Here is a 23,832-nt window from a genome sequence, read left to right on the forward strand (position 1 = left end):
AAGGCTTCATTGTATTGTAGACAGTGAATGATAGTTCAACAGTCTTTCCCTCAGTCAGTAACTGCTGCCGCGCTTGCGTGTGGGGATGTGTCTGAGTCCAAGTACTCCACAATATGAGCCTTCAACATAAATGACAATGATAAATGAACACTAGGTTCACAAGATGAAGATTATATAACACGTGTTTAAATAGGAGGCAACTGTTTGAATAAAACCAACCCTTCTTGCATTTCTTGTAACAGGACACCAGAACCAGTATAATGTGGTGTTTTGATGACACTCCTTAGAAACAGGAGAACGTGGACTGACATTAACCAAATCCATTCCAGCGGAAGCAGAGGCAACAACCAGAAAAAGGAAGAAACCTCTGGAACTTTATCACGTCCACTCCCTGTACAGTAGATATGGTACATTGCAATTATACTGTATATACCATAAGCTGATCCTTAGCCCAGTAACTAGTAGAAGTCACAGACATTAAGCTTTTTTATTTCATGTGCTCATATTCTTCCCTGAGCTTTGACCAGATGACACATGGATCATAAAACACACAAAGGAAACTTTATCTACCGGGCTCTTCATTTGACTATGAACCAGCTCATTATGACTTTTGCAAATGTATGATACAAAATTGTATTTGCGAGCACATAATGCATTTATTATGTTCACCCTCTAAGTGACACTTGACTCAGTGTATTTAAGAGCAATTAATTCACCTAGGCTGACTGGAAGGCTGATTGTACTGGCACAGTAAACAGCAGCTTTCCCTGTTTGGCCCATGAGCATCTAATGTCAAAGCTAAGGTGGTAGAGCATTGGCTTTGGAAGCAGAAGGTCCCAGGTTCAAGCCCATCAGTTGCTCTACAATGCAAAAATTAATTTCCCTAATGTAGGATCAATAAAATTCAACTGAGACATCATTTCTGCTTTTTGCTCAGCAACACCTCATGCTGTTGGACCAGGACTAGTAGCTTGCTGAAAAGTAAAACAGTCGCCTGGATTGTTAGTTAACTTATTTGCTGAACAAAAGTGTGAGGATACAAAGTTTAAGTCCAAACAATTATGATATTTATTTGCATTAGCTGCAGACATGCTATAGAATACATGTTACATTTAACATAAACATTTAAGCAGTGTCCAGTAAAAGTAAGAAAGCTGCAAATTTTGACAGGTCAACTTCCAGAGGGAAAGTTTTAGGTGTGTGAGTGGATGTCAATGCTGGGTTAATGTAGTAGAATAAGTGTTGGAAACCATTACATGTAAATATTAGGGTAAACAAAGCTCAATTAAATAAATAACAGCAGCATCTCTGAGCTGTCGGAGCCACACTTCACATGATGAGAATAAGTTACAAGTTGTCGTGATCCTTACATTGTAATTCTTCCAGGACACACGGGTTTTGTATGAAACTACCACCACAGTGTAGTCTTCATAACCATCCTCACCCAAAGTGGTTCTGTAAACTGTAGCTACTCCGCTGGCCGGACACCCTTGACCTCCTCCATCTTTCTCAGTGTCTCATCCCACTGTGTAAACTGCTTAGACAGCAGGAACATCTGCCAATTAGAAGTCAGTGGTTAACAGCTGAAGATTATGGTCCTTCTGCAGTGAATGTAATGTAACCTGACAATAATAAACATATTCTATGTAAATATCTAAGTCTACCATTTTGTTGTATTCCTCAAAAAGCTTCTTCACTTCCAGTGACTGAGCTTCGGTTTGGTCCTGTAAAACAACAAACCTAACATTTAAAGCAAATAGAAGGCAAACTAATAGAAGACAAGTGGAGAAAGAAAGGAAAAAGACTGTTACCTGCTGTTTGATGTGAATCTGTGAAAGACGCTGCAGCTTGGTGGCGTGTTCTGGTACATCTGTGAACAAAAAAACCTCTGAAAAGCCAGCAGGACAGTGGCCCTGCAGACATTGCCCAGCCCTGCACTAGATGCACCTCAGTTATAGGATTAAGCTTTTAGAAAGCATTAAATAAATGTCAACTAGGGTTTGCTGAACTTACCCCTGATGTAGGAGCTGTCCAATAGTGGCTGCATGTTGCTAACCTGCTCCAGCAGAGCAGCCTGGGAGAGCAGAAAGTCCTCCTCTGTAAAATACACACGCAGCATCACAGTGAGCTGAGAAAATCCAGTTGGCTTTTTTATTTCTACAATTAGAAATACTCCTGCTTCTCACCAGCAAGGATGAACTCCAGCTTCATAGCATCAGGTACAGTGATATGGTCAGTGAACTGGGGATCCAGGTACTTCACAAGATCCTCGACTGCACAAATACATCTTTTAGATCATTAAAATCAATGACTCACAAAAACCATGCCCACAAGAAATAGTGGACATATATAATTTTGGTCCTCATTGTTATTTTTTAATTACACAATAATCCACGCCATCATAAAGATGTTAGCTGACTGCACCAAATAAACTGGCACAAATGCTAAATCCTAAACTACAGCGTGACAAAGCTTGAGGGCATGAAGAGCTTGACTCACTCTTCTTGTGCAGGATCTTTACTCGCTCTCTCTTGTTGGCTGTGTTGGTCAGACCTGCCTGAATTCTGGCCAAAGACTCTGCACACTGCAGGACAGATTGCAACAATAACGCTTAGTAATCCTAATAAAAATACAAGACAAAAGTCATTAGAATAAGTGTGCATGTCTGACATTTGAGTGGTGGTTTTGCAGAACAGGATACTAAGGTTAGGACAAAACACATATTCTCAGGTAAACCTTGTGGAATTAAGCGCTCTGATTTGTTTTTATGGTGTTCCTTAAGTTATTTCTAAGTTAACATACTTAAGCAAAGGAGCATAAAAAACTTAAACTGCACTTGATCTGCTACGTTTCAAGTCCCAATTCGAGTATACCTGTAGTAATCACGTGTATTTGAATTGAGGAACCTTCTGCACCTCTCAACCCTCTTTAATGCCCCTTTGCAGAAAAAGCATTTTTCTTATCATATGACTCTGGTGGATGACTCACTTGGTCAGTTACTCATGGAGACAATAAAGTCTTTCAATTCATGTAACTTGTGTATTTGTCAGAATCAAAACTAATATTTTTTTATAACCCGTTGCCAGGTTTATTTTAGACGGGTAACTATCTACAAGCAATACATGCTTTTATGATAAATGTAAACATCTTTCTGGATATGACGTGATAAGCGTGATCTAGTTAAATTTAGTCTTTAATCAAATGTTACTCTTTTTTATTAACCCAATTTATTTATACATAGCCACAGCACTAAACAGCTCATTTGGCGACTGTGTCGATGGTGACCAAGTGTGATAATCCTAAATGATCTTACAGCAGAGATAATGTGCATTAACTAAAAGGGCGTTTGCTCATTTGCTTTAACAGGAATAACGCTAGCTTTGCTGAGCTAACGGCTAGCTAGCGGATCAATAAAGGGCATTTTATTGGACGGACCTTAACAGGTTTTCCACCTCTGTTTCTTCTGTCCCCGTATATACGACTTTCCAGTGCCTGAAGACGCATTTGCAGGTTATCCGTCCCGAGATTTGTACTCATTGTTAACGCTGAACACACAACAAACACAGTCTGAACGTAAGCTAGCTCTGACGTAATTAACAAGCGCCGTCGTACTAATGACGTACATATACGAAGACGCCGTTTGTATATTACATTACCTAACATTTAGACTGCTCTAAAAGACATTTGCCGAGTGTTATTTAAACTAAGAGTTACTGATGTTTAATTAACAAGTGTTTAAAAAATAAATTTTAATAATTTATTTTCTTTGGTCTGTAGAGGTCGCCGTTTTGCAGTGTTCCGGTGACAGCAGGGGAATGACAACAGCCACGGCTTTTCTTCCATTCAACCTGACTGCCAAACATCGACAAAAAGTAAGATTTCATCATACATCACCTTATTTCTATCTCCCCGGACAGTTGTGTTAGTCTACCATGATGACCATACCCAGTACCCAGCTACATTTGTTCTCTATAAGCAATGTTTTGGGACGTTTTTACTAGCTAACTTAGCTTACCTAGCCCTCAAGCTAACGTCAGTGTTTTCCCCACAGCTGCGTAGTTTGACAGACTTGGAACAAGTTTAGAAGTTTAGTAGACGACTCTCCCCCTGTTACTAGAATATTACGCCGTAATAATTTCACTGTCGATTCAAACCAAACGTATTCCTTGCTACAGCCGAATTATTGTGGTAGCACCAGTCTGTGTTGCAGGTTTCATTACTTATCTCTGTGATTTGCTGTGTTGTCCTTAGCTGCACGCTGTCTGTCTGCGGACGTCTCGGTGTATGTTGGGGGAATTTATCCTTTATGTGCCACCGGCAGCAGACGAAACATGGCAGATGACAAAGACGTGTTGAGAGATGTGTGGTTCGGGAGGATACCAACCTGCTTCACTCTGAACCCGGATGAGATTACTGAGCGAGAGGCTGAGCCGTACTATGTAAGTTCAGCTACTTTTTGACTGTATATGAACAGGTCCAGTTTTTCCGAATTAATTCATAGTAAAGGTACATACCGTTCAGTGCAGTGATGTGAATCGTGATGGTGATGGTGATTGCAATGGCATTCAAGTTATATGCTCTTCATCTGCTGATGGAGGAGTTCAGCATCCTCTACCAGGTGAAAGTTGGACGTCCAGTCTACGATTAGCTTTAAAAGACGTCTAACATAGTCTATTTTCCTCAGTGAGCAGTTTAATGACAGTTGGAGGCATTTCCATTAAAAAAGTCTCAAATATAAGTTGTGCTTATTAATTTAACGTGCAGTTCTATTGCAGTGCATCAACACACAACATGAGAAGAACATAGCAGAAGCATTGTAGGTGACATTTATAGAAACCTCAATTGCTTAATTATTGTCGTGTCTTTCAAGGGTAATGTAGACTGTGGTCTGGTAAAGCTACTTGCACTTCTGCTTGCTCTCATGCCACAGTGAATGAAGGAGTATATGCAGAGTTTACCCAGGGATAACTGTAGATTAATGAAATAATTGATTATTATTATTGATAAAAGTGGAAGCACATTTAGAATTAGACTGTAGTGCATGAAGAACACTGCATGTATGTTACAGTCACAGTAGATACACTGAGACTAGCGTAGAGTGCAGAACACAGTAGAAGACTGTGCATCTCTTTCTCTCTCCTGTTGTCCAGCTGCTGTTACCCAGGGTGAGCTACCTCACACTGGTTACTGACAAGGTGAAAAAACACTTTCTCAAAGTAATGAAGACTGAGGACGTGGAGGAGATGTGGTTCGAGTATGAAGGGACACCACTCAAATGGTGAGAACAAGCTTACAGGTTTTGGGTATGTATGAGTGTCACATGGTAGATCTTAAAAGATGTCGTTTTAATTCTGGGCCATCACATTTTATAAATCAGATGCAGTTTATGGGGATATCGTATGTATTCAGTTGTCACCTTAAAAGTAGCCCTCATGCAAACATCAGCATTCTCCAACAAATGCAATGATCATCAGGACTGTAACTGTTTAACTCACACCAACCATTGTTATTGTCAGTAAGCACAGGCTCTACTCATTCACCGACCATGACTGGTATCAAAGCTTAGTTAGTTTCTCAACTTCATCTCTAACTACAGATTAATGGCAGAATCAGTTACCAAGCTGCAGCAACACATCGTTCTACCACAAGGTGCCAGTATTGCAGCATGTACAGTGGTTTACAGCTTGTTTTACACCAGCTTCAAACTCTACAAACTCCAGTGAAGCACATTAACATGTACTTATTAATCATCACATGCATAAAACAAAAGCATGAACCTTTGATGTTTTTATTTTCTCTTTGTGTATTTTGCATTTGTTGTAGTGATTTTTTTTTATTTGTCTCTTTAAAGTCAGGTAATCTCTAGTGGGAGTTATTGGATTTAGTGTCTGCCTGTTATACACTGCAGACTTTGTACAACTTCGCTAAAGCAGAATAGTTGTTATCTGATTGGGCCTTAAAAAACATCTGATTCCTGCTGAATGAAGCATGCATCCCGTCATTCCTATTCTAAACACAGGAAGTGACAAAGAGAACTTTGGAATGAAATGTCAACTGTCTCCTGAGAAAACCGGACTCATAAACATCCCACAAAAAGTGAAATCAGTGCACAGTATTTAAGAAATGCTGGTCAGTTTAAGGATAAACTGTTTACTGATGTAGTTTTGTCTACTTAAATGTGTAAATATCAGCACCCTGAAGACCAGTCTCTGTTAGTTAAGCAGTCAAACAGCCTTTACAGCAGTAACATAACCTCTGTTGTGCATTTTCAAATTGCAGGCATTATCCAATTGGAGTTCTGTTTGACCTTCATGCCTCAAACACTGTATTACCCTGGAACATCACTGTGCAGTTTAGGGTAAGAGCCAGTTGGCTTGTTTACGTGATTTATAACATTCACAAAAATGTGGTTCCTTTGGCTGTTTATGTGCATTCAGACAAAGTTTTTTCCATACAGTTCAGTAGCTATAGTCACTAAAGTTAAAATAAAATATTTTGTCTTGTGATTTTGTGTCAGAATTTTCCAGATCGTGACCTTCTCCACTGCCAATCCAACTCCATAGTTGAGGCTCACTTCATGTCCAGCATTAAGGAGGCTGACGCCCTCAAGCACAAGAGTCAAGTCATCAATGACATGCAGAAGAAAGACCACAAACAGCTGTGGATGGGCCTGCAGAATGGTGAGGCACATAAAAATCACACATTTGTACAAGTAGTAACGATTGTGCTAAAAGATGAGAAGCATAGTCACGTACACACGCACAAATTCCAAAGACGAGAGGCACCTGTTAGGGAAGTGACACACAGTCACACAGTTGCATCATCACTCAATAAAACTCAGATTCTCACTCGCAGGCAGACTCAGTTGTCTGCCTGCGCGCACACACCTACACAAATTCACACATGCTTCACATATCACAAGCTCATTTATGGGCTGAATTATATTTAACACATGGAAATATTTTTTACAATTGTTTGCAAGCGTTAACCCATTTTAGCAGTTTCCAAAGACAAAGAATGTATCCAAACAGCTTCACAGATGTTCCCGCACACTCGGACAATGTCTGTGGTCTGATGACAGTCTTGAAGCCATCGCATCCAAAGCGTCTCCCACTCAAACACTCATCAGCCTTTTCTTTAGGTGGAATTTCTCTGTTCTGTGTAGAAGAAGTTTAGGCTATGTGGAAAATGTAGGTCTTCTTTAAAAGCAAAACCCAAAGTGGAATAAGACAAAGTAACAATAAACACTTTGGTCATGAGTATATTTGGGTCTCTCCTGTTTTTATACTGCTACTAATTAGCAAACAGTATTTATTTATATAAATATTTCCTCATTTGAATAAATCACTGTACATTATGCCACAAGGAGCCAATGACGTTTGTTTTAAACTCATCACTTTTTCAGGTCCTGTAATTTTATGCAAAGAAAAAATGTTCTCATTTTTTCTAACAATAGATGATGCAATGACCCGTCATAAAAGGTTCAGGGTGTGGATGCTATTATGCATCAGTAACTACATCAAACACACAAACAATCTTTGTATATATGAACAAATTAAACAACAAGGAGTTGGTCTAACCTGTAACATGTGAAAGTGAGAAATGAAACTGTATTTAAACCAGAACTTTCACATCCAAAAGAGACCAGAAACAGAGAAGGTTCAAACTTTCCTCCAGCAGAGAGAAACTGAACGCTTTCAGAAGGTTCACGTGAGGCGGTGGAGGTGGTGGGGTGGAGCGTCTGAAACCAGCACATGTAGCGTGCAATCATGGTTTAGTGTGAAATGGACTAGGGCCCATGCTAGCATGCGCTCTCACCTATGCTCTGGGCATAGGTGAACTAGGCGGTCATCTACTGTAGAGCACCGCCTGCCGAAGGGGACGCTGCTCCAAGCCATCAGAAACAAAAATAATATTAAATAAATAATAGTTATACTCTAGAGCCCCGACAGGCTTTGTTTCCTTGTGCTCTGCCTTGGTATTAATGTTATAATGTTTGTCGGGGGGGCTATAATCCCGCCTAGGGCACCAAAATGGCTAGGACCAGCACTGCTAGCATGGATCTGGCCAGTTAAGCTGTCCATGCTAATTCAATAAGGCTTTTTTAGCCTTTTTTGATCTGCTTCTTCTCTTTAACTTCCCTAAACAATCAGACCTGCAATCAACTACCATAAACTTTAGAATTCAGGACTCTAAATGTCGACTGTTTCGTGAAAGAGTCAGCAGGAATACCATGAAGCATTTTGTCCAAAAGATGGGAAGATGGGAAATTCCCTTGAAGCACATTCCTGGTAAAAGGTTTCTCACATATTTTTCCTCTTCCCGTCTGGTTTTGAGGATGCATAATGAATATGTTTCATCTATTGGTATTGTGTATTTGTGATATGCATGGTTGTAATTTTACTCTACCTAGTGTTGAGTTATAACCATGCTTTTTAAAATGCCAGTTTAAAAATTTAAACCATGAAACATGTGAAAGAAGAAGAAGAAGAAGCTTTTTTTCCTCAGTTTCAGTGATCAGTGCTCCAGACGCATCTTGGTCTGTACTGAAACCCAGGCCTGGTGAACATCGATTCCAGGTTTCTGTTTACTGCTGTTTTCACAGGTGCACCTTCAGACAGCGTCAGTGCTGGGAGTTACTCAGAAAAACAGGATAATAAACAACATAGTGAGAAAGTGTGTACTTGTGTTGTTGCAGATAAGTTTGACCAGTTCTGGGCCATGAATAGGAAGCTGATGGAATATTCCACAGAGGAAGGCGGCTTCAGATACATTCCCTTCAGGATATATCAGGTGATACACACTACAGTTTGTTCTGTCATGATGGCTTTATGAGATCATTTTTAGTACATACAGTAGAACTTCATCCGCAGGGCTCCTGGTAATGAAGCCCAGCAGGTGGTGCCAGATACCTGTATAAAGGTCTCTTTACGTTGGTGGGAAATCTCCAGAAAGACGTCTGTTCTGATAGTTTAGTTCACTTTACAGGTATCAGGCTTTTTTTCTGGAGTCGTCCTGTGCTTGGAAAATCAAAGGTTGTGCAATTAACTATCTTTTGACTGACAAAGATTCATTCTTCGATATTGTGCAACTCAAGGAGAACTGCTTACATAATTCTACTGACATTCTTCAAATACAATTTTTCATCTTAGGTTCTAATGAAGATCCAATCATTAGACCATTCATGGTCTGCATAATATTTGAATAATAAGTGTCTGTATTCGTGGGTTTGCATAGTTCTCAGCCATAGATGAACCCTGGACAGTTCCCCTGTCCGTGAGCATCTCGCTGGCACTCATCAGTAAGAAAGGCCACTCTGATTGTGGTAAAGCTCTGCAAATCTCTGCACGAGAGGAGAAACCGATGTGTTGAAAACCAGCAAATAGCGTAGCCAAGAGGCTGCATATGAGAGGTTCACACACATGAAAACGGCAAGAACATTTTCACATGACGCGGCCATCTGTGGCAAAGAAACTGAAACCATCTGTGTTGAGTGAAAATGGTGACAGATGCTGCTTTGTTTATGGTGTTTATATAGATATTTTGCTTTCCCTCATCGATTGATGAGTATGGTCCACCGCCACCCACTGGTACGGAGACATAGCTCTTCTCATGTAGGGTCAGAACCGTCATGCTAGCAGAATGGCACTGGTCGAACACCAGCCCAGAGATTTGTTCCCATCCTTTCTATCAGTTTATTTTTGTGGAAAATTAGGTTCACAGTTTTCCAACTGCTCTCTTGTCCTTTTGACCTCCAGTCACATAGTTCAGTCTGTAAGACTGAAAGTAAAACATTGTCTGTCAGAGATGGGTTTGATCAAGCAGCGCCCGGGTGTTATTCACTTATTCCTGTACATGTGATATCTATGACTCTCCTGTTTGTGTGCGCTTCCAGTGAATCGATATGAAGTGATGCGAAACCTCCATGGTTTGTCATCAGATGGCGTTAGCAGACGAGTAGCCTCGGGCCGTGTTTCGTCAGCCCTCTCTAGCTTTTTCCTGACTCAGGTGAAGAAAAAAGAGATGTCAATGCTGCTGATTCCTTCCTGGAATAAACGAGCCCGACAGCGGGGAAAAGACTTTGAGTCAAGTGTCGTGGCTGTCAGTGCGGATCAGGAACTGATGGAGTGTAGAGAGTTGAATACTAAAAAACTTCTTGCACATAATAACTGAAGTTCCTTTGATCTCACTGGACACTTCAGAGCCTGAAAACAAAGATTTGGAAAACATCTGGGTCTCTGCAACACAAATGTGTTGACAGTCTGCTTCGAGTCTAGTCTGAATGTGCGTGATGTCACATGACGGACAGCCCCCCTCGCTGTCACAGAGCCGTGTAAAGAAATCACAACGTGAGGGCCTGTCAAGTCATGTTAGGAAAAATAATGTAAGTGGAACAGGCGAGCGAGAAGTAAACACATCAGGCTTCGTATGAGTTGAGCGTCAGGTTATGAAACAGAGAACAGGGCTTCAGCATAGTGGTTAGTTGCAAGAATGACTTTCCTACCAAGCATATTTTTTTCCACCATTGTAAGTGCTGGTAATTTCCCACTGTGTTGATTTATTATTGACTGAGCTGAGCTCTTAATGAGACCTGTTGAGCTCCATATGGCTGCGTGGAACGCGTTTTTCAGACCGGTGGAGGAGGAGCAGCTGTCAGTCACTGCCTGCACTCGCTGGCTGCTTGGCATGAAACTCTGAAAGCTCATAAATGACTTTGTTTTTACTTTCACATCTTCAGCATGTCAATAAGCCTTTTTACACTCAGACAAAAACATTCTTGTGTTCAGTAATAAAACATAACTCTTTAAAGTGGCAGACTGGAGCAGCCAACGCAACCCGCCCTCGGAGACATGCACTTGTTGCAGCTGTGGAGCCGAGTCGGAGGCTCGATGGAGCCCAGACCGTTCCACATTGGGGCGTTTTTCATGGCTGAATTGAAAGTTTCCACGGTCATTTATGAGCCGAGTCGGTTTCATGACAACCGAAGCATCAAAGTCTGTTACAACTACTCCGCATGTCTTCCAAACACGCCGGAGAAAAAAAGCTTCATTCCAGAGAAGTTTGGATTGTTTTGGAGATTATGTGGTTTTTTGCTGACAAACTGTTAAATATTTACAAGCGAAAACGGCCTGGAAAGTCTGGAGAGGAGTGGAAAGTCAATCTGTTCTCCCTTAAATACTCATAATGGCTGCTTTTGTGTCACTTTACTACTTTCGCTGTCTTAAAGGTTCTTGTTGTGAAGTTTAGGATTTGTGCAAATGTTTGCAAAAGGCCAAAGTTTGAATCATTTCTATTCTTGGATTTTTCTTGTGAGCAGAAGACGTGTGGCAGGAGCTGACATCAGTACAACAGAATGTCATTGGGCTCAAAGTTGTATAGTCTAACTACCTGGTGTCTCACCACCTGCCATCTTTGTGCTTCTTGGTGTTTTAGCCACCGTGTAGTAATGTGTGGAACCTGTGATTTAAAGAACACAAGCAGACGCAAAAAAGGAAGTTCTGTGAATAGCTTAACTCTGCACAAACTAAGCTGTTGCTAAGAAGAAAATCCAGTATTTTGTTTGTCAGACATGTAACAAGACCAAACATGATGAGACCCAAAGACGGGAAAAAGAAAGTAGAGATGGAAACATTTCAGGGACAGAAAACAACAAAGCTGAGTCGCAGGACGACTTCACAGGATATGGCTGTACTGTACACACACACACACACACACACACACATCCTTAAAGCCAGATTGTGGTCTTTAGTGTAAATAACATGTGCTGTGTTTGATGCAGACAGAATTAATGACAACACTGGGGCCAAATAACAGAGGGCTCGTTTCCGTCTGGCCTGCGCTCCGTATGGAGACAAAGACACCTCATGGTCACGGATGACACATTTGTGTGTCAGCCTTTCTTGGTCATATCATTCAACTTGCTTGCATACTTGTCGGTATGTGCGACTTCCGCTGCGGCCTTTTCCGTGTGCTGGTCTGTGTCTGCGCTCCCCAGGCTCCGGCTGTCGGTGGGACTTGTTTGGCTGCTAGTGTGTCTTCCAGCATCGGCTTTGACGCCACTCTGTGATTCAAAGAGCCAGAGGGGACTGACGGAAAGTGAAAATTACTATGCTGCCTTTAAAGACCACTTACATTGTTGCTCTGCAGGTACACCTCTCTGTTCCCGGGCTGTGAGTCAGCGCGGTCCACCTCCACCCACCTCTGTACTGCTGCCCGTTTCAAAGAATGCGGCTTTAGTGCCTCCAAGATATCTTGTAATGGCTGACTGAGATGATGGTGACTGCACAGACAATTACAAAACATGGGAATGCTGGAAACAGTTGTGTGTAATTATGCCAGAGGTGATCTGTTGGTTGTAAAGGGTAAGAATGTGCTGCCCAATTACTGTAACGTCCAACGTGTTGAACTGACTGACAAAAAAAAAACAAATGGAGGCTTCAGGCTTTTATGGTGGTTTGTCGGCAAACAGCTCTTTTATTCAGTCAGGAGGAAGTTTCACTACATATATTTTTACATTTCGAGGATGTGGCTCCTTTGGGATGTGATGGCTATGTTGCTATTTGAGGTTTGAACCCGGTGAGTTCTGAACAGCTCTCTGTGAAATACGGCAGGTCAACCTATCTTGCAACACTTGACTAATAAATAATTTAGAATTCAATGCAATGTCCACTGATTGGGGTGTCTTCTCCACGGGTGTGGATTTCAAGTTCTGGGAAATTGGATTTTAATTTACCAATGGGTGATGTCCCGCTCAGTGGAAACGCTTTCCCTCACCCCCTGCTTCATGGAAACTCATGATTGATGGCACTGTATCCCATTCATTGTTTTACCAGCAATTAGGCGGATTGAATCTCCTTCATCAATTAGGTGTCGTCTTGAGTTCGGTGAGAGCGACTGATCTCTTTTCACCCAATCCTAATGACACATCACTCTCTTTGTGTTGCCATGTGTCAGTGTGCCAGCTAAGGTGTCGCAGCAGCTGAAAAGAAAGTGTCTTATCCAGGCGGTGTCACGCTTCTCTCTCTGGGGATCAGTGGCCTCGTCTTTGTGTGGCGACTGTCTCAATTATTCACGGCTGACTATTAAAAATGCAATGAAGTAGCTGTCACTTAGCGCACTCTCCCTGCTCTGGCTCCCGGTGATGATGCCGCTTCCATGCCAGGCTTCCTCGGTGACTCAGTCTTTCTGTAACCTGAGCGCCGGCTTGGCACCTCCGCGGCCCCCTCCTCTTGTTGGTTCGCGCCTGGCTCCGTGGTGTGTAGTTACCGCTTGGTTACCTGATCGCCCTTCTTGCCGGTTTCCTTTTCACAGCTTCATGATTAGGCCCCATTGAGTGTCAGACTCGCCGTTTGACACCACAGCTTGGGTGTCTTCCTGCGCCACAGCTCCATTTGTGACCACAGCCTCCTCCATTGTCCGGTGCAACAAAGTGGGTACAGCAAGGAATGCGGTTGATTATTTGATATGTTGAGTTATTCTAACATCTACCTCTATCTAATGAAGGTGTGACATCAGTGTCAGCGCCTGATGGCGAGTCATGAATGGAATCTAGTGCACCTTTCTTCACCCCCCCAGGTGTGAGGGTCGCTCTGTAACTGGCACCAATGAATTTTTTAACTCCACTGAAGTGATAGTGAGCCTTTTGACATTTACAAGAACAACTTGGGTTGGATTCCAAGGATTGGCCTGATGCCTTTCTGGGTAGAGTTTCCACCTTCTCCCTGTGTCTGACGATCCAGTTGTTCTGGTTTGATCCCACACATGCCGCCACGTCTGTCTCTACGTGTCTGCCCTTTTCTGTGACCCGTCCTGTTCAGTAGCTACAGGCACGATCGGATCATGAAGCCCTGGCGCTTCAGGAGTCACGCTGCAGCTCACGGGCCAGGATCATAGCGTTGCCTCAAAGCACAGAGCAGCCACTCCAGTGCGAAGCAGCGTCATTCATCCCTCCAGTCCTGAGTCAGGTCCATTACCAGCTCCAAACACGGTTTATTAGATTTTTGTGTAGTGTCTGCTGGTAAATTCCCACCATGTTTCCGGCACCTCTAACACATGGAATGTTGTGGCTGCGGAGTCGATCGCTGCTGAACAGTCATAGAATCGTTGTCTATATACGTCACTTTTGTCCCATCTTGACTCGTTCAGTTTACATGTTAAGCAACTGTTGCTTCTCCTGATGGTGCTTGTGGTCGGTACTAGGCTGAGGTTCAGATGCTGGATGGTTCTCCTGACAATTAGCTAATGGTGAGTATGTCACAGGTCACAGGTCACGGCTACTGTGCGTCATTGTGATACCAACCTATGACAGTAGGAAGATCACACGGAGTCTGGGTAAAACGATGAGCGTTACAGTGGAAGGAATCCTTTCAGACACACTGAAATGGAGGATTGATTATGATTAATGTCCGTTTTGCTTAAACCTCCATCACCTCCAGTTTTTTTTCAGAAAAATGGCATTATTTAGTGATTTACTCCACTGTTCTTTCCATCTTTCACTCTAAAGCAGCATGTAATGAGTTCCAGGTTGGCTCTGACTAGTAAAACATGTCAGCGTCTCTTGTATCGTCTGTTGAAATTTAGCAGATTGCTAAATATCTCGTTGTGAGTTGGTCTGATCAAAGCACCACATTTTCAGCTCAGCTGTGAATTCTCCTCAGTTTCCCCATCAGGTTACCTAATATATACACAATATGGACTTACGGGATCCTTTGACAACTGATGAGTGAATTATCAAAGTCTGCATGATTGTCCTCCACCTGTACCGTAAATCGCCCTCAGAAAGATGTGATTTTCCCTGCAACTAATTGCATCACATTCACTTTGTTTAACTTTTGATAACCTATGAAATTTTTGTCTTCATTACAGACATTGAGCGACCGACCGTTCATCCAGAAGCTCTTTCGTCCTGTTTCACCTGAAGGCAACGCTTACACACTGAGTGACCTGCTCAAAGAGATGTTCCCAGCTGCTTTACCAACTGAGAGTGAGGACACACACACACACACACACACACACACACACACACACACACACACACACACACACACACAAACAGTTATGCAATTATTTGTTCAAATGTGAATAATTTAATTAATAATAATGTAAAAGCGTGGTGAAGTCATAGATGTTTTCATAGTCACCAGAGATGTTACATATACACACAGCAGGTTTGGCACATTGCTCCGTGTAGCACATTTAAGTCAGAGCCGTGGTGGAGGCGAGGTGATAACCAACAAAGAGATCAGAGGACAGGCAGAGGGAGGAGGCGAGCCGCAGTCTAAACAGCCAGCATCTGCAGAGGAGGAGAGAGGAAGCAGATAAGGAGACAGTAGTGTGTTAGGACAGAGGACCCGCAGGAGACTCGCCTGCACAGAGGAGTCGGAGCCATTAACACCCCTCCGTCCATCCGTCCGTCCGTCCGTCTGCCCACCTGTCGCCTCACACTCACTTTCATATAGTGGAGGGACTGGATTCAATCACCAAAGGTCTGAATAGATTCTAAAGTCAGTCATAGTCTCACAAACACTGCTGTACATGCTCCTACTACTCAACTATGCACGGACACATAGCTTTGTAGTGGGTGTAAGTGTTTCAAATATGCAAACAAAGCAAAGAGAAAACATCATCTTCTCAATCAGCAGATTTTCTCTGCCAGGGGACCTCAGAGTGAGTTCAGCTCATTGTTTAACTGTTCAGCCCCACCTTTCTGTCATGGTTCAGTGTTCTTCATAACATCATTTTCAGGGATAGAGCCCTAAAGCCCCTGAACGCCACCTGTCTAGCACTCAAAGAGCCACATGAGTCTGGGTCTCGTGGTAAATGATCAGCTGTTTGCTAACGTCCTCATCATGTAGATTCCATTTTCATGATGACTTGATGGTTTATCATCAGTTCCAGCCGGTAGCATGGTGTTCCTCCAAGCCCCACGCTTAAGCTTTGGGTGCTTCATGGCGACGGGGATATCCACTTAGTGTCTCTTTCCCTTTTCCTGTTTCTCTCTGTCGCTTTTCTTCCTCTTTGATCCTCTGTGTCTCTCTGAAGTGTGCTCAACATCTTACCTGTCTGCTGCAGACATCTTTCATGTCTTTGACGTTAAGTCTCTGCTCCTCCTCCCTCTCTGGAGTCTGCCAGCCTCCCCTGCTGATCAAGGTGAAAGTTGCCCTTTGTCCCTTGTTGTTTGTTTGGCTTCCACCTCTTCCTCGGCAGGTAGATGAGTGGGGCGATAGCTGCGGATTATGGCGGCGTGTTTGGATTAGAGAGCCCGGGACGTGTGTTGAGCGGCTGGGTGGGGCGCTGGGGTTTGGGAGGTTTGCTGGTAGTATTGTTCAGGAGTTCAGAGGACTTGTTTCTCCTTTCAGCCTGGACCCTCACACCGAACACAAAGTAAATCTGGGGTGCCTCTCTGATCTCGCACATCAAATATCCCCTTCTGTTATGTCTGGGGGAGAGGATCGGTCGTGACCCTCGTGGGGCCCAGGAACCAGTTGCAGCAAACAAACAGAGGTGGCTCCAGTCGAGAAATGAAAAGAAGGGGATTCCCAAATCATTCCCATGTACGAGCTGATGTCTGGGAGGCTGATGTAGCGAGAAACAAAGCCCAACCGCTGCGTTAGCGTAGCCAGCCGTCAGCGCTGACGTCTGCTGGAGCGGTCGTCTGTTTAGTTTTTAGGCCAGGTGTGTCATTGAGCAAGGTTCAGGCAGGAATGTAGCTGAGGTTTGCTGAAGAAATCACAGCCTAAAGGCTGATACTGCCCACACACGACATGTGTTCTCGTAAGCGCTGTTTTTTTGTTTTTTTGCGCCAGGTCGGCCCAAAAATCTCACCACGATTATTGTACATGAATAATGGGAGGAAAGCCCCCGAGCATCTGTGCCCCACCGTGAACCCGCCCCTTGCCTTGAGTGACACATCCAGGGACGGCACTGTGAGCATCCAGCCCCCTCCTCCCGTTCCTCCCACGTCCCCGTCGCAGGCACATGTGTGGTCCAGCCCCTCGCTGCGGCAGCGCCTCGTCAGCCTGCATCAGGAGCCAGTGCAGCTCTGCTCACATCAGAGACCGGAGGGGGAAGTGCAGGTTTTGGTGGCTGCTTTGATACGGCAGATAGTGGGTTATGGTTCATGTGCGTGGGATTAAAGATGTGCGCCAGACAGGGGAATTCAGAATGGCTCGAAAGGCTGCTCGATGACTGCGTCTATTGTTGATGAAACTGTGGTCAGCTGAGATCGGCTGCTTTCTAATTCTGCCCGTCTAACTTTACTGTAAAGAGGCAGAGAGCTGTGACGCCTCGTGGTGATATCAGGTTAGCAGCTTCAGATCAGTGGAACATTTGGAAAACATCTGATGTGCTGACAAACTACTTATGATATTAGTAATATTATCATAGATACGATCATGTCATCCCTTCCTTCCTGCAGTTGTTCACTTAATTTTATTTGATGTTTTTATGTGACCACTTGTGTTTAAAAGCTGAGAACTTTTTTTTTTTTTTGATAAAAGGTTTTGCAGAAACCAGTAATAAAATTCTGTTTTCTATCTTCCTGATGAAGAAACCCAGGGTTCTGTTTCAGACAGAAGGTAACACAAGTATTATCAAGCACCACCCTGCACGCTTTGATTTGAAAGAAAAGAAAATGAATGAAGTATTTCCTTGGATCACAGCCTGCGTTCATGTCACCTGTAGCGATGTTATTGTAAATACATGGATTCATTTACATCTGATCTGTGCTGCTGGTGTGTCCCTGTGGGGAGATGTTTCCAGCTGTCTTTGTGCTTTTGTATTATTTGCCACTTTGTGTGGAAAGAGGAGTTTCAGCTTCAGATGAAATTTGGAATATTTCTCGTCATCCCCAGCTGCAGTATATTTCGAAACTTTGAATGCAGTTTTGGGCGAGCAGTGATATTGGTGCAGTGGAGGCGTGCAGAGTGTTGTTGCACGCACCATGTGCGCCGCGGGAAGATGGTGAAATCCAGCCTTTGCTCTGCTGCCGGCTCCGGTCCCCGCATCAGCCCAATCGGTGAAGGCAGAAGGCCCGGCTCGGCTCCCCCTGCGCCCCCACCCCCCTCCCCCTGATGGCTCAGCCCTGCTCGGCCCGGCTCGGCTCAGCCCGGCTCGGCTCCCCCCGCCCGCCCCCCCCCCCCCCTCCTCGGCCCGGCTCAGCTCCCACTGTACCGGCTATGCCTGCACTCAGCTGCCAGTCACAGTCAGACTCTGGCTGTGAGGAGAGTCGTGTTGCGGTCTCCTCAAACTGTGGTTGGGTTCTCTTGGCTGACAGCAGCGCGTTGTTCTGGCCAGCAGTCATGTACGGCCCAACCACAGGGACCGTGTGAGCGCTCAGTGGTGTGTTAGTGGCTGAATTAGTTGACTTTCCTTCATTGCTGCTAATGTAGTTATTCGTGTTTCCTCCTGGGAAACTGCAGGATTTGAAGTATCACGCTATTTCCTCTCGTCCCTGTTTGTCTTGGACCCGGTACCGGACGACTGCTCAGAGGTTAACTGGTCACAGCTCAGCTTCTACTGCTCAAATGCATCGCTGAAAGCACAGTCACTAAGGCAGCGAAGTGAGGATCAGTGCAGTTAAATGACAAGGGGCAAATGTGGACATGGCGACAAGGGTTGATGCACTGCTGGGTCTGATCTCGTCCACATGTCGGGTCGGCCTTGTAAAGCTGTGCTTGTTCCCTCTTTGGTCGGTTCTGTCAGACTCTAGTGAATCACATCATTGGGAAAACACCTCCGAGCCTCTGTTCCTCTGAAGCGTTCCTCAGTCCCTCACACCGTTCGCTCTACCTGAACCTTGGTCCGTCATGGAACACTTGTGGAACACATTTACTGAAATAAGTTACTGTTGTTTTGTTGCGGCTGATAAGCAGATTATTGTTTTGGATTCTTTACAAGTTCTTTCCTTCTTACTTCATGCTATTTATTAGACACTGATTGATGTTTAGTACAGAGTTGAATGAAGGTGATTTTGGAGCTTTCTGCTTCAGTCTTTAACATCACCACAAATGATCAGATGCCTTTTCCTCTGTGCTGCGTCGTTTGCTTTGCTTTTGTGTCTTAACAAATTTCAGCTGTTGTGACGTTGCAGCCGTGAACAATGTGTTTATAGCAGGAATTCACAGCGACGCCAAAATACTTAAAACCGCACAGAAATGGAACCCAGACTAACCTGATGGGTCATTCATGAGTTTCTCCTGTGTTTCCTAACTGTGAACGTGTGGGTCTGTAGTTGTGAGTGAGATGCTGGTGGTGGATGTGAGGATCCGCAGTAATAAGTGATACATATTTGCGTGGGTTGTGTGTGAGAGACTGTGAGCGTTTGAGGCTGTGGACTGGTGTGAATTTCCCCCAGTTCTCAACAACAGGCCGACGTCGCCCACGTCTGCCTGGAGCTGAAGGTTAAAGCTGGGGCCCAAAAGCCACCTGTTAATGGACCGTGTGTGTGTGTGTGTGTGTGTGTGTGTGTGTGTGTGTGTGTGTGTGTGTGTGTGTGTGTGTGTGTGTGTGTGTGTGTGTGTGTGTGTGTGTGTGTGTGTGTGTGTGTGTGTGTGTGTGTGTGTGTGTGTGCGCCAGAGAAAGTGTCTTCTCACTATTGCTGACTGTAGGCAGCATCACACCTTTTACTTTCTTTATTCCTGAACTGAGAGCTCTCGACTTCACTGACACCGATGGTCTTCATGACGCTTATTTAGTAGAATTAGACAATTAGAAACATAATAATGATCAAATTATTCGGAGGACATTCACTCATTCAGTCATTCAGCTTCTCCAGTGAAGCAGAAATGAAGTGAACTACAGCTGGTTTCCTCTTTTCAAGCTTGTGGCTGAGTGGTTTTAGTGCAGGAAGCCAACAGATCAGACAGGTCTGTCCAACAGATCAACTCTCTCTAAACTGATATTTGGCAGTTTCCTTGTCTTTTAAATCAACCATCAAGTGAAGTGAATCGGCCACAGCTGCTGTCGCATGAACAGGGACCGGGGAAACAGGTTTGTTGGTTTGTTTGCTTGTTTGCAGGTGACTATGTTTTCATCTTAGAATTGCGTCCTGACTTTGAACTTGTCAGAACAACTGTTGTAGAGGCGGATCCAGTCTCACCTTCTGGTTACACCTCAGCATCCTGCACTGTTGGTTGGTACGATGGGCCCGGCTTCCTGTTGTTTCTCTTACTGTTTAGTTTCGCCTGATTGACATCTGACCCTGCATCAGTTAAGCTGCAGTAGGTCTTGATCTTCTCTGTCTGCAGTGTGTTTTGTCTCTAGTTCCCGCGGCCGCCAGCAGAGGAAGCTCCCCTCGGCCTCTGAGAGCGCCTGACATTCATCTCAGCCTGTAGCCGTTTGCCTTCAGCAGGTGTCGGGTGGAGCCGCTCGCAGGCCGTCCGTCGGTTGGCGGCCTGCTCAACCGTCCTCCTGATATTACGTGGAGCCAAAATGTCAAGTAACCAGTGGGTGCAAGCGTGTGCAAGGTCGATGTGGTAAATACGGGAAAAGGCCCATCGAGCTCTGTCTGCGTCAGAACCAGGCGACGTGTGCGAGCGGCCGTACAGACGAGACATCATTAAAGAAAAAAACGTCAACTAAAGCAGCTGCATCCACTGTTTTCTTATTGTTACACAGTTGAGCAGCTGGATGGAACCTGTTCAGGTGGACGTTTTCTGACCTGATGCCATCATTGAGTCAACGCTAGAATCAGGTTGTTACAAATGTAACAAAAATCTTCAATTATTTAAAGAATATATACTGAAATATTAGTTGAAAAAACAGTTTATTCTTCTTGACTTCTATATAATGAAAATTAGTAAAGGATTACCAGCAAAGATAAAAGAAATGGAACAGAGCTCAAAGTTTGGCTGTTCGCTGCCTCCAACCCGAGATAACAAACACTTTCTGACTAAAACAGGTCCCAGATCAGTTGGTAGAGCAGTCATCCATGAACCACAGGGCCGCGTTTGTGTGCGTGAGCTGAGATGTGAGACGTTAGCGGCAGCCGTGGCGGCGTCCGTCTGTCCAGAGCTGAGCAGCAGGTCGTAACGGCAGGGGGTCGGGTGGGGTCACTCACAGGAGGCCGGGGCGACTGAAACTGCAGCTGTCAGAGCGAAAGTGTGACATTTTAATCATGACAACGACAAACAAAAAGGTTCAACTGTCGCTTTACGGATCGCACTGACTCCTGCACTTTCTCTCTCTCTCTCGCTCGCTCGCTCTCATCCACCACAGCAGTGGTATTACTGTAGTGTGTGATGTGGTCTCTCACCTCACGCGAAGCTTTTTTCTTGCTGCTCTTTTGTCCTTTTTTTCTGACGGCGGTCTCTTCCACCTCCGTTCTGTGCCTTTTGCCTCTGGTTTCTCCCCCTCTGCTCTTTCGGGGCCTCGTGCTCCTCTGGCTGACGCCTTGTCCTTCCTCTCTGTGTCCAGGGGAGCCCAAGCGCTACCAGGTGCTGATCCACGGGATCGAGCCGCTGCTGGAGACGCCTCTGCAGTGGCTCAGTGAACACCTCAGCCACCCCGACAACTTCCTGCACATCTGCATCGTCCCTGCACCCAGCGACTGAGACCTGAGGCTGGAAACATCGTCTCAACCAGTGAAACGGAGATAAAAGACTCTTGAACAAAAGGACATCAGAAACATCGTCTCTAAATATGAACCGAGGACGTGAAGGAGGCGTGGAGCACACCGCCCTCTCTGTCCTCACCTGTTCCCACTCCTACTGTACCATGACTCCTGCTGCAGCTTGTTTAGAGGACACCGACAGAAGACTCTGCTCTGGGTGAAGGCTTGGTTGGATGAAGAGCGACTCTCATTTTCTCCCCTGCTTCTCTGGTCATCACTTCCTTCTTATTCCTCATCAGGGACTGCGCTGGCGACAAATTGAGGGGATGGTTTGAGTGACGTCCAGCTGAAGTTGCCTTAGTTACCTTTACGCATCATCTCACCTGTGCAGAAATGTCTCAACCCGTGGGAACCTGCTCTGGGTTTTCGTCACTGATGCTTTCTCCCTGAAGGATCTGAGCTTCTGATGCTACTGGTGGTTAATAAAGTATTTTCTGCATTTAATTGTGATTTTAGCTCATAACATGCTTTTCTTTGATCGTGAGTCTTTGCTTTAACCATAGTCTTGGATAATGTAGTGGCTGAATCAGTGTGGAGTAATGGGAAGGAATCACATAAAGACAGATGCTGGTTCTCTCCTCTCACTCCTCTGCTGCTTTACTGTCTGTTTCTGTCAGATTTGGCTCAAATCTCTTTGTCTGATGCCAAAGTCAAACGAGCCTCTGGTTCTGTTTCATTTTAAGAACTCTGCTGTCTGAGGCCACGGATGTTTGTCCTGCAGCAGAAAACTGCCCACGTTGGTTCACTTCGCTTTGCTGAACCTTGAGATAACAGTTATTCAAGCCGTTTGCATCATATCAGCTTCTTTTTTTTACATCTGTTAATAATAAATGACATTAAAGCATTGACCTGACTGTGGCGTCCAGAATGACTTCAAACAACAGTGATCTGATTTCAGTATTTTTTAGATAATCCAGTAAACATCCAGATGTTCCAGCTCTGATCTGAGACCAGCAGCTACAGTTTTACTCTGATTGTCCTGACCTGAGGAGTTCTAGGTGGAGCGTCGAGTCCGACTGAAGCTTGGAGAATGTTGACGCTGTATTAAGTGTCTGCTTAACGTGATTTGATGCCCGTCTTATTGTTCATAGTTCATGCTTTTTATTGTCAACAAATCCAGTGAGACTCAAGGCAGCAATGAACTAAGAACGTTACCTGATACACTGACCCTAGAAACTCGCTAGTGACTCACACTTACTCATGAACAGACAGACTGAGGTTTGTTATGAACAGTTTACAGTACATTGGAATCTCCAGGAAAACTCCTTGTGGGGATTCCCTGACGTGAGCTGAGCCACTGCTGTAACTTCAAAAGATGAATTTAGAATTTCAAATTGTATTTGTTTAATTTAGGAACGAGAAACAGTTCCCTGCATCCGGCGCTGTGATCACTTCAACCTCATCTGTTCATGGTCCAACTAATCTATGAGGTTGGTTACGGTTCTGTGCTTGGACCAGAACCTTTGTCTCCTCCGTGTAACATTATTAGGAAACACTCGTTTCATTTCCGCTCCTACACAGATGACAGCTGCTTGTATTTACGTTTGAAACCCGAACCTGTGCGTGTTCAACAGTCATGATGGAAGTCAGAGGTTCTATAATGTGGACTGGTGCAGGAGTCTGAGGTCAGAGGTGGAAGAACTCGCATTCTGGGGAAATGCAGCAGAAGTAAAACATGGTCAAACTCGACTCAGCTGATCCTGACCTCATCCTGTCACCGTTCAGGGAAAGTGTGCGTTGGCTTGATCCAGCGCCTCTTCCTCCTCCTCCTCCTCCTCCTTCATCTCTCCTGGTTAATTATCTGTTGGCATCAGTTCCAGCCGCTGCTAATGAGACCACTAAACTGGCAGACAGGCCTCAGGCTGCGCTGGTTCACACCGAGGCTTCAGCTCTGCAGCGCGAGTGTGTGAGTCTAATTACAGGACGGTTCACAGCCTCCACAGGTGTGTGTGTGTGTGTGTGTGTGTGTGTGTGTGTGTGTGTGTGTGTGTGTGTGTGTGCGCGCGTGTGTGTGTGTGTGTGTGTGCTGGCGTGCGTGTGCGCGTGCGTGTGTGTGTGCACATGTGTGTCTGCTGGCGTGTGTGTGTGTGTGTGTGTGCTGGCGTGCGTGTGCGCGTGTGTGTGTGTGTGTGTGTGTGTGTGCTGGCATGCGTGTGCACGTGTGTGTGTGTGTGTGCTGGCGTGCGTGTGTGTGTGTGTGTGCTGGCGTGCGTGCGTGTGTG

General features: G+C 44.7%; 2 protein-coding genes across 2 annotated transcripts; one reads left to right on the top strand and one right to left on the bottom strand.

Moving 5' to 3' along the window:
* Positions 1 to 1,044: 1,044 nt before the first annotated feature.
* Positions 1,045 to 3,773, bottom strand: dctn3 (dynactin 3 (p22)). The gene is made up of 7 exons (XM_029128466.3): positions 3,436 to 3,773; positions 2,500 to 2,584; positions 2,187 to 2,273; positions 2,014 to 2,097; positions 1,812 to 1,870; positions 1,665 to 1,724; positions 1,045 to 1,555 (listed from the first exon to the last, which is right to left on the bottom strand). Exons 1-7 carry the CDS (start codon positions 3,661 to 3,663, stop codon positions 1,469 to 1,471), a joined length of 690 nt encoding a protein of 229 aa, XP_028984299.1. The 5' UTR covers positions 3,664 to 3,773; the 3' UTR covers positions 1,045 to 1,468.
* Positions 3,774 to 3,786: 13 nt separating this feature from the next.
* atg5 (ATG5 autophagy related 5 homolog (S. cerevisiae)) lies at positions 3,787 to 22,463 on the top strand. Its single transcript, XM_029128465.3, has 8 exons — positions 3,787 to 3,872; positions 4,252 to 4,439; positions 5,151 to 5,278; positions 6,280 to 6,358; positions 6,518 to 6,680; positions 8,699 to 8,793; positions 14,866 to 14,983; positions 21,415 to 22,463. The coding sequence occupies exons 2-8, from the start codon at positions 4,332 to 4,334 to the stop codon at positions 21,549 to 21,551; spliced, it is 828 nt and encodes a 275-aa protein (XP_028984298.1). The 5' UTR covers positions 3,787 to 3,872; positions 4,252 to 4,331; the 3' UTR covers positions 21,552 to 22,463.
* The last annotated feature ends 1,369 nt before the right edge of the window (positions 22,464 to 23,832 follow it).

This window comes from Betta splendens, chromosome 16, assembly GCF_900634795.4.
Source record: "Betta splendens chromosome 16, fBetSpl5.4, whole genome shotgun sequence".
Classification (NCBI taxonomy): Eukaryota; Metazoa; Chordata; class Actinopteri; order Anabantiformes; family Osphronemidae; genus Betta; species Betta splendens.

Bases quoted from the DNA above. Each gene is read 5' to 3' on its own strand.
- dctn3 (XM_029128466.3), bottom strand. From the start codon at position 3,663: ATGTTAGGTAATGTAATATACAAACGGCGTCTTCGTATATGTACGTCA. The intron at 1,871-2,013 runs GTAAGTTCAGCA...TTTTGTTCACAG, and splicing joins GGACAGCTCCTACATCAGGG to ATGTACCAGAACACGCCACC. The intron at 1,725-1,811 runs GTAACAGTCTTT...GTTGTTTTACAG, and splicing joins AGATTCACATCAAACAGCAG to GACCAAACCGAAGCTCAGTC.
- atg5 (XM_029128465.3), top strand. From the start codon at position 4,332: ATGGCAGATGACAAAGACGTGTTGAGAGATGTGTGGTTCGGGAGGATA. The intron at 6,359-6,517 runs GTAAGAGCCAGT...ATTTTGTGTCAG, and splicing joins ACATCACTGTGCAGTTTAGG to AATTTTCCAGATCGTGACCT. The intron at 6,681-8,698 runs GTGAGGCACATA...GTGTTGTTGCAG, and splicing joins GTGGATGGGCCTGCAGAATG to ATAAGTTTGACCAGTTCTGG.